At 61.7% G+C, this 10,182-nt stretch overlaps 1 protein-coding gene across 1 annotated transcript in view; it reads left to right on the forward strand.

The window, feature by feature from the left end:
• SYNGAP1 (synaptic Ras GTPase activating protein 1) overlaps positions 1-10,182 on the forward strand; it is a gene marked incomplete at its 5' end in the record, with an annotated part of 53,753 nt that overhangs the window by 36,626 nt on the left and 6,945 nt on the right. The window contains one exon of the mRNA XM_084223748.1: positions 7,640-7,851. Coding sequence (XP_084079874.1) covers positions 7,640-7,851 — 212 coding nt within the window. The remainder of the gene's footprint in view (positions 1-7,639; positions 7,852-10,182) is intronic.

Raw genomic sequence — 10,182 nt, forward strand, 5'->3', positions numbered from 1 at the left:
ACAGGTGTGTCAGGGGTACCAGCTGAAGGAGTACTCCAAGTCCATGGATGAGAGCCGGCTGGACCGGGTAGGGCAGGTGTGAGGGACACAGGTGTGCTCAGGTGTGCTCAGGTGTGAGTGATACAGGGGTGTGAGTGATACAGGTGTGTGAGTGGTACAGGTGTGTCAGGGGTACAGGTGTGTGAGGAGTACAAGCTGAAGGAGTACTCCAAGTCCATGGACGAGAGCCGGCTGGACTGGGTAGGGCAGGTGTGAGGGAGACAGGTGTGCTCAGGTGTGCCCAGGTGTCAGGGGTACCATCTCAAGGAGTACTCCAAGTCCATGGATGAGAGTTGGGTGGGCTGGGTAGGGCAGGTGTGAGAAGCACAGGTGTGCTCAGGTGTGAGGGATACAGGCATGCGAGTGACACAGGTGTGCTCATGTGTGGTCAGGTGTGAGTGATACAGGTGTGTGACTGACACAGGTGTGCTCAGGTGTGAGGGATACAGGCGTGTGAGTGACACAGGTGTGCTCAGGTGTGTGTGACACAGGTGTGTGAGTGACACAGGTGTGTGAGAGGTTCCAGCTCAAGGAGTACTCCAAGTCCATGGACGAGAGCCGGCTGGACCTGGTAGGGCAGGTGTGAGGGACACAGGTGTGCTCAGGTGTGCTCAGGTGTGCCCAGGTGTGTGTGATACAGGTGTGTCAGGGGTACAGGTGCGCTGAGGTGTGTGAGGGGTACCAGCTCAAGGAGTACTCCAAGTCCATGGACGAGAGCCGGCTGGACCGGGTAGGGCAGGTGTGAGGGACACAGGTGTGAGAGACACAGGTGTGAGTGAAACAGGTGTGCCCAGGTGTGCTCAGGTGTGTGTGACACAGGTGTGTGAGGGGTACAGGTGTGTGAGGAGTACAAGCTGAAGGAGTACTCCAAGTCCATGGATGAGAGCTGGGTGGACTGGGTAGGGCAGGTGTGAGGGACACAGGTGTGCCCAGGTGTGCTCAGGTGTGCCCAGGTGTGTGTGATACAGGTGTGTCAGGGGTACAGGTGTGTGTGTGTGACACAGGTGTGTGAGGGGTACAGGTGTGTGAGGAGTACAAGCTGAAGGAGTACTCCAAGTCCATGGACGAGAGCCGGCTGGACCGGGTAGGGCAGGTGTGAGGGACACAGGTGTGCTCAGGTGTGAGTGATACAGGGGTGTGAGTGATACAGGTGTGTGAGTGGTACAGGTGTGTCAGGGGTACCAGCTCAAGGAGTACTCCAGGTCCATGGACGAGAGCCGGCTGGACCGGGTAGGGCAGGTGTGAGGGGCACAGGTGTGACTGGAACAGGTGTGACTGGGACAGGTGTGACTGGGACAGGTGTGTGAGTGATACAGGTGTATGAGAAATATAGGTGTGCTCAGGTGTGTGAGGGGTACAGGTGTGTGAGGAGTACAAGCTCAAGGAGTACTCCTTGGATGAGAGCCGGCTGGACCGGGTAGGGCAGGTGTGAGGGACACAGGTGTGACTGGGACACAGGTGTGACTGGGACAGATGTGCTCAGGTGTGCTCAGGTGTGTGTGATACAGGTGCGCTCAGGTGTGTGAGGAGTACAGGTGTGTGAGGAGTACAAGCTCAAGGAGTACTCCTTGGATGAGAGCCGGCTGGACCGGGTAGGGCAGGTGTGAGGGACACAGGTGTGCTCAGTAGTGCTCAGGTATGACTGGGACAGGTGTGTGTGATACAGGGGTGTGAGGGGTACAGGTGTGTGAGGGATACAGGTGTGTAAGGGGTACAGGTGTTTGAGGAGTACAAGCTCAAGGAGCAGTCCAAGTCCATGGACGAGAGCCGGCTGGACCGGGTAGGGCAGGTGTGAGAGACACAGGTGTGCCCAGGTGTGCTCAGGTGTGAGAGGCACAGGTGTGTGTGATACAGGTGTGTGAGTGGTACAGGTGTGTGAGGGGTACCAGCTCAAGGAGCACTCCAAGTCCATGGACGAGAGCCGGCTGGACCGGGTAGGGCAGGTGTGAGAGACACAGGTGTGCTCAGGTGTGCTTAGGTGTGACTGGGACAGGTGTGCTCAGGTGTGTGAGGGGTACAAGCTGAAGGAGTACTCCAAGTCCATGGACGAGAGCCGGCTGGACCGGGTAGGGCAGGTGTGAGGGACACAGGTGTGCCCAGGTGTGCTCAGGTGTGTGTGATACAGGTGTGTAAGGGGTACAGGTGTGTGAGGGGTACCAGCTCAAGGAGTACTCCAAGTCCATGGACGAGAGCCGGCTGGACCGGGTAGGGCAGGTGTGAGAGGCACAGGTGTGACTGGGACAGGTGTGACTGGGACAGGTGTGTGTGATACAGGTGTGTGAGAGATACAGGTGCGCTCAGGTGTGTGAGCGGTACCAGCTCAAGGAGCACTCCAAGTCCATGGACAAGAGCCGGCTGGACCGGGTAGGGCAGGTGTGAGTGACTCAGGTGTGCTCAGGTGTGCAGAGTTCTGGTGGATGATGCTGGTGGAGCTCAGGTGCGCAGATGTTCAGGTGTGCAGGGATCCAGGTGTGCCCAGGTGTGCAGGCTGCAGGAGATTACCCTATGCACCTCAGGAGATGGTGCCTGTGGATCTCAGGTGTGCCAGGTGTCCCCAGGTGTCCCCTGTGGCAGGTGGAGGAGTACGAGGAGGAAATCCAGGTGTGTCAGGTGTCCCCAGGTGCGTCAGGTGTCCCCAGGTGTGTCAGGTGTCCCCAGGTGCATCAGGTGTCCCCGGCTTTCCCAGGTGCTGTAGCTGTCTCCAGGTGTAGCCAGGTACCGTAGGTGTGCCCAGGTGTGCCCATAGCTGGGTGTAGGGGGTTCCCAGGTGTGCCTGTAGTGGGGTGTAGGTGTTCCGAGGTGTGACAGGTGTGCCCAGGTGCGCCCATAGCTGGGTGTAGGGAGTTCCCAGATGGGCCAGGTGGGCCCCTAGCGCGGTGTAGGGTCTCCCAGGTGTGCCCATAGTGGGGTGTAGGCATTCCCAGGTGTGTCCATAGCTGTGCTCAGGTGTGACAGGTGTGCCCGTAGCAGGGTGTAGGGGCTCCCAGGTGTGTCCATAGCTGTGCTCAGGTGTGCCAGGTGTGCCTGTAGTGGGGTGTAGGGGTTTCCAGGTGTGCCAGGTGTGCCTGTAGAGGGGTGTAGGGGCTCCCAGGTGTGACAGGTGTGCCAGGTGTGCCCATAGTTGGGTGTAGAGCATTCCCAGCTGTGCCAGGTGTGCCCGTAGAGGGGTGTAGGGGCTCCCAGGTGTGACAGATGTGCCCATCGCTGTGCCCAGGTGTGCCAGGTGTGCCCATAGCTGTGCCCAGGTGTGCCTGTAGTGGGGTGTAGGGGCTCCCAGGTGTGACAGGTGTGCCCACAGCTGTGCCCAGGTGTGCCCATAGCAGGGTGTAGGGGTTCCCAGGTGTGCCAGGTGTGCCCGTAGCAGGGTGTAGGGGTTCCCAGGTGTGCCAGGTGTGCCCGTAGCAGGGTGTAGGGGCTCCCAGGTGTGTCCGTAGTGGGGTATAGAGCGTTCCCAGCTGTGCCAGGTGTGCCCATAGCTGTGCCCAGGTGTGCCAGGTGTGCCCATAGCAGGGTGTAGGGGCTCCCAGGTGTGCCCAGGTGTGACAGGTGTGCCCATAGCTGTACCCAGGTGTGCCCGTAGCGGGGTGTAGGGGCTCCCAGGTGTGCCCAGGTGCCCTGCAGTGTCCCTTTGGCAGGTGAAGGAGTACGAGGAGGAGATCCACTCGCTGAAGGAGCGGCTGCACAGGGACAGGGGTGGGGTAGGGTGCTCCCACGTGGGCCAGGTGTGCCCATAGCTGGGTGTAGAGCATTCCCAGGTGTGCCACGTGTGCCTGTAGTGGGGTGTAGGGGTTCCCAGGTGTGCCCATAGCTGTGCCCAGGTGTGCCAGGTGTTTCCGTAGCGGGGTATAGGGGCTCCCAGGTGTGCCCATAGTGGGGTGTAGGGGCTCCCAGGTGTGCCAGGTGTGCCCATAGCTGTACCCAGGTGTGCCAGGTGTGCCCGTAGCGGGGTGTAGGGTGTTCCCAGGTGTGCCCGTAGCGGGGTGTAGGGTGTTCCCAGGTGTGCCTGTAGCAGGGTGTAGAGTGTTCTCAGGTGTGACAGGTGTGCCCATAACTGTGCCCAGGTGTGCCCGTAGCGGGGTGTAGGGGTACCCAGGTGTGCCAGGTGTGCCCATAGCTGTGCCCAGGTGTGCCAGGTGTGCCCATAGCGGGGTGTAGGGTGTTCCCAGGTGTGCCCAGGTGTGCCATAGCAGGGTGTAGGGGTTCCCAGGTGTGCCATAGCAGGGTGTAGGGGTTCCCAGGTGTGCCCAGGTGTGCCATAGCAGGGTGTAGGGGTTCCCAGGTGTGCCATAGCAGGGTGTAGGGGTTCCCAGGTGTGCCATAGCAGGGTGTAGGGGTTCCCAGGTGTTCCCAGGTGTGCCATAGCGGGGTGTAGGGGCTCCCAGGTGTGCCAGGTGTGCCCATAGCTGTGCCCAGGTGTGCCAGGTGTGCCCGTAGTGGGGTGTAGGGGCTCCCAGGTGTGCCAGGTGTGGCCGTAGCTGTACCCAGGTGTGCTGTAGCGGGGTGTAGGGGCTCCCAGGTGTGCCCATAGTGAGGTGTAGGGGTTCCCAGGTGTGCCAGGTGTGCCCATAGCTGTGCCCAGGTGTGCCAGGTGTGCCTGTAGCGGGGTGTAGGGGCTCCCAGGTGTGCCAGGTGTTCCTGTAGTGGGGTGTAGGGGCTCCCAGGTGTTCCCAGGTGTGCCTGTAGCAGGGCGTAGGGGCTCCCAGGTGTGCCCAGGTGTGCCTGTAGCTGTACCCAGGTGTGCCAGGTGTGCCTGTAGCGGGGTGTAGGGGCTCCCAGGTGTGCCCAGGTGCCCTGCAGTGTCCCTTTGGCAGGTGAAGGAGTACGAGGAGGAGATCCACTCGCTGAAGGAGCGGCTGCACAGGGACAGGGGGGGTGTAGGGCACTCCCAGGTGTGACAGGTGTGCCCGTAGCTGTGCCCAGGTGTGCCAGGTGTGCTGTAGTGGGGTGTAGGGGCTCCCAGGTGTGCCTGTAGTGGGGTGTAGGTGTTCTCAGGTGTGACAGGTGTGCCCATAGCAGGATGTAGAGTGTTCTCAGGTGTGCCAGGTGTGCCCATAGCGGGGTGTAGGGGTTCCCAGGTGTGCCCATAGTGGGGTGTAGGGGTTCCCAGGTGTGCCAGGTGTTCCCGTAGCGGGGTGTAGGGGCTCCCAGGTGTGCCCAGGTGCCCTGCAGTGTCCCTTTGTCAGGTGAAGGAGTACGAGGAGGAGATCCACTCGCTGAAGGAGCGGCTGCACAGGGACAAGGGGGGTGTAGAGCGTTCCCAGGTGGGCCAGGTGTGCCTGTAGTGGGGTGTAGAGGTGTTCTCAGGTGTGATAGGTGTGCCCGTAGCTGTGCCCAGGTGTGCCAGGTGTTTCCGTAGCGGGGTATAGGGGCTCCCAGGTGTGCCCATAGTGGGGTGTAGGGGCTCCCAGGTGTGCCCATAGCTGGGTGTAGAGCGTTCCCAGCTGTGCCAGGTGTGCCCGTAGCGGGGTATAGGGGCTCCCAGGTGTGCCAGGTGTGCCTGTAGCGGGGTGTAGGGGTTCCCAGGTGTGCCAGGTGTGCCTGTAGCTGTGGCCAGGTGTGCCAGGTGTTTCCGTAGCGGGGTGTAGGGGCTCCCAGGTATGCCCAGGTGTGACAGGTGTGCCCATAGCTGTACCCAGGTGTGCCCATAGTAGTATGTAGGGGCTCCCAGGTGTGCCCAGGTGTGACAGGTGTGCCCATAGCTGGGCCCAGGTGTGCCCGTAGCGGGGTGTAGGGGCTCTCAGGTGTGCCCAGGTGTGCCAGGTGTGCCCATAGTGGGGTGTAGGGGTTCCCAGGTGTGCCAGGTGTGCCCATAGTGGGGTGTAGGGGCTCCCAGGTGTGCCCAGGTGTGCCCATAGCTGTGCCCAGGTGTGCCAGGTGTTTCCGTAGTGGGGTGTAGGGGCTCCCAGGTGTGCCCAGGTGTGCCCATAGCTGTATCCAAGTGTTTCCGTAGCGGGGTGTAGGGGCTCCCAGGTGTGCCAGGTGCGCCCATAGCTTTACCCAGGTGTGCCAGGTGTTCCCGTAGCGGGGTGTAGGGGCTCCCAGGTGTGCCCAGGTGCCCTGTAGTGTCCCTTTGGCAGGTGAAGGAGTACGAGGAGGAGATCCACTCGCTGAAGGAGCGGCTGCACAGGGACAGGGGTGGGGTAGGGCGCTCCCAGCTGTGACAGGTGTGCCAGGTGTACCCATAGCTGGGTGTAGAGCATTCCCAGGTGTGCCACGCATGCCTGTAGTGGGGTGTAGGTGTTCCCAGGTGTGACAGATGTGCCCGTAGCTGTGCCCAGGTGTGCCAGGTGTGCCCATAGTGGGTTGTAGGGGTTCCCAGGTGTGCCTGTAGCTGTGCCCAGGTGTGCCAGGTGTGCCCGTAGCTGGGTGTAGGAGCTCCCAGGTGTGCCTGTAGCTGTGCCCAGGTGTGCCCGGTGTGCCCATAGCAGGGTGTAGGGGCTCCCAGGTGTGCCCACAGCTGTGTCCAGGTGTGCCAGGTGTGCTCATAGTGGGGTGTAGGGGCTCCCAGGTGTGCCCAGGTGTGCCCGTAGCAAGGTGTAGGGGTTCCCAGGTGTGCCAGGTGTGCCCATAGCTGTGCCCAGGTGTGCCAGGTGTTTCCGTAGCAGGGTGTAGGGGCTCCCAGGTGTGCCCAGGTGTGACAGGTGTGCCCATAGCTGTACCCAGGTGTGCCCATAGCAGTATGTAGGGGCTCCCAGGTGTGCCAGGTGTGCTCATAGCGGGGTGTAGGGGCTCCCAGGTGTGCCCAGGTGTGCCAGGTGTGCCCATAGCTGTACGCAGGTGTTTCCGTAGCAGGGTGTAGGGGCTCCCAGGTGTGCCCAGGTGCCCTGCAGTGTCCCTTTGGCAGGTGAAGGAGTACGAGGAGGAGATCCACTCGCTGAAGGAGCGGCTGCACAGGGACAGGGGTGGGGTAGGGCGCTCCCAGGTGGGCCAGGTGTGCCAGGTGTGCCCATAGCTGGGTGTAGAGCATTCCCAGGTTTGCCAGGTGTGCCCATAGCAGGGTGTAGGGGCTCCCAGGTGTGACAGGTGTGCCCATAGCAGGATGTAGAGTGTTCTCAAGTGTGCCCAGGTGTGCCCGTAGCTGTGCCCAGGTGTGCCAGGTGTGCCCGTAGCAGGGTGTAGGGCCTCCCAGGTGTGCCCAGGTGTGCTCATAGCAGGATGTAGGGGCTCCCAGGTGTCCCCATAGCTGTACCTAGGTGTGCCCAGGTGTGCCCGTAGCGGGGTATAGGGGCTCCCAGGTGTGACAGGTGTGCCTGTAGCTGTGCCCAGGTGTGCCAGGTGTTTCCGTAGCGGGGTATAGGGGCTCCCAGGTGTGCCCAGGTGTGACAGGTGTGCCCATAGCTGTATCCAGGTGTGCCCGTAGCGGGGTGTAGGGGCTCCCAGGCGTGCCCAGGTGCCCTGCAGTGTCCCTTTGGCAGGTGAAGGAGTACGAGGAGGAGATCCACTCGCTGAAGGAGCGGCTGCACAGGGACAGGGGTGGGGTAGGGCGCTCCCAGGTGTGACAGGTGTGCCTGTAGCTGTGCCCAGGTGTGCCAGGTGTGCCCGTAGCGGGGTGTAGGGGCTCCCAGGTGTGCCCAGGTGCCCTGCAGTGTCCCTTTGGCAGGTGAAGGAGTACGAGGAGGAGATCCACTCGCTGAAGGAGCGGCTGCACATGTCCAACCGCAAGCTGGAGGAGTACGAGCGGCGCCTGGTGACGCAGGAGGAGCAGACCAGCCGCATCCTCCTGCAGTACCAGCAGCGCCTGGAGCTCAGCGAGAAACGGCTCCGGCAGCAGCAGCAGGAGAAGGACTCGCAGATCAAGAGCATCATCGGCAGGTGAGGGACACACGGGGACAGCGGGGACACGGGGGACACGGGGACACATGGGGACATGGGGACAGTGGGGACATTGGGGACAGACAGGGACATGGGGACACACGGGGACATGGGGACACATGGGGCTAGGGACACACAGGGACTCGCAGATCAAGAGCATCATCGGCAGGTGAGGGACACACGGGGACAGCGGGGACACGGGGACACACAGGGACATGGGGACAGCGGGGACACACAGGGACATGGGGACAGTGGGGACACACGGGGATATGGGGACACACAGGGACATGGGGACAGTGGGGACACACGGGGATATGGGGACACACAGGGACATGGGGACAGTGGGGACACACGGGGATATGGGGACACACAGGGACATGGGGACACACAGGGCTAGGGACACACAGGGACATGGGGACAGACAGGGACATGGGGACACACGGGGACATTGGGGACACGGGGACACACAGGGACATGGGGACAGACAGGGACACTGGGGACAGGGGCACACAGGGACTCGCAGATCGAGAGCATCATCAGCAGGTGAGGGACACACGGGGACAGCGGGGACACGGGGGACACCGGGACATGGGGACAGCGGGGACATTGGGGACAAACAGGGACGTGGGGACAAACAGGGACATTGGGGACATGGGGACACAGGGACTCGCAGATCAAGAGCATCATCGGCAGGTGAGGGACACACGGGGACAGTGGGGACACGGGGACATGGGGACAGCGGGGACATTGGGGACAAACAGGGGTATGGGGCTACAGGGACATTGGGGACAGACAGGGACATTGGGGACAGACAGGGACATGGGGACAGACAGGGCTAGGGACACACAGGGACACACAGGGACACACAGGGACTCGCAGATCAAGAGCATCATCAGCAGGTGAGGGACACACGGGGACAGCGGGGACAGCAGGAACATTGGGGACACACAGGGACATGGGGACATACAGGGACATGGGGACACACAGGGACATTGGGGACACACAGGGCTAGGGACACACAGGGACAATGGAGACAGGGGCACACAGGGACATTGGGGACACACGGGGATATGGGGACACACAGGGACACTGGGGACAGACAGGGACATGGGGGACAGGGACACACAGGGACATGGGGAGAGATGAGGGCATGGGGACCGACAGGGACATGGGGACAGACAGGGCTAGGGACACACAGGGACATGGGGACAGACAGGGACATTGGGGACACATGGGGATATGGGGCACACAGGGACACTGGGGACAGACAGGGACATTGGGGCCAGGGACACACAGGGACTCGCAGATCAAGAGCATCATCAGCAGGTGAGGGACACACGGGGACAGCGGGGACACGGGGACACACAGGGACATGGGGACACACAGGGACATGGGGACAGTGGGGACACACAGGGACACGGGGACGCACAGGGGACATGGGGTGACACAGGGATATGGGGACATGGGGACTCTCAGATCAAGAGCATCATCAGCAGGTGAGGGACACACGGGGACATGGGGACAACGGGGACAGCGGGGACAGCGGGGCACAAAGGGACATGAAGACACACAGGGACATGGGGACAGATGAGGACATAGGGACACACAGGGACATTGGGGACACACAGGGACAGATGAGGACATGGGGACACGCAGGGACATGGGGACACACAGGGACATGGGGACAGATGAGGACACGGGGACAGATGAGGACACGGGGACACACAGGGCCAGGGACACACAGGGACTCGCAGGTGAGGGACACATGGGGACAGTGGGGACAGCCTGGGGATAGGACACAGGGACATTGGGGACACGGGGGACATGGGGACACTGGGACAGACAGGGACATTGGGGACAAACAGGGGTCTGGTGACATGGGGACACACAGGGACATGGGGGTACAGGGACATGCAGGGACACAGGGACAGATGGGGACATTGGGGACATACAGGGATAGATGGGGGACATGGGGACACTGGGGACAGACAGGGACATTGGGGACACACAGGGATGTTGGGGACAAATGGGGATACGGGGACATGAGGAGAGCCAGGGGACATGGGGACACACAGGGACACAGGGACATGCAGACACACAGGGACAATGGGGACATGGGGACACACAGGGACATTGGGGACACACAGGGACAATGGGGACATGGGGACATCAGGGACATGGGGACACACAGGGACACAGGGACATTGGGGACACACAGGGACAATGGGGACATGGGGACATCAGGGACATGGGGACACACAGGGACATTGGGGACATGGGGACACACCAGGGACATGGGGACACACAGGGACACTGGGGACACACAGGGAC

Source organism: Fringilla coelebs, assembly GCF_963513975.1.
Source record: "Fringilla coelebs genome assembly, chromosome: 31".
Lineage (NCBI taxonomy): Eukaryota > Metazoa > Chordata > Aves > Passeriformes > Fringillidae > Fringilla > Fringilla coelebs.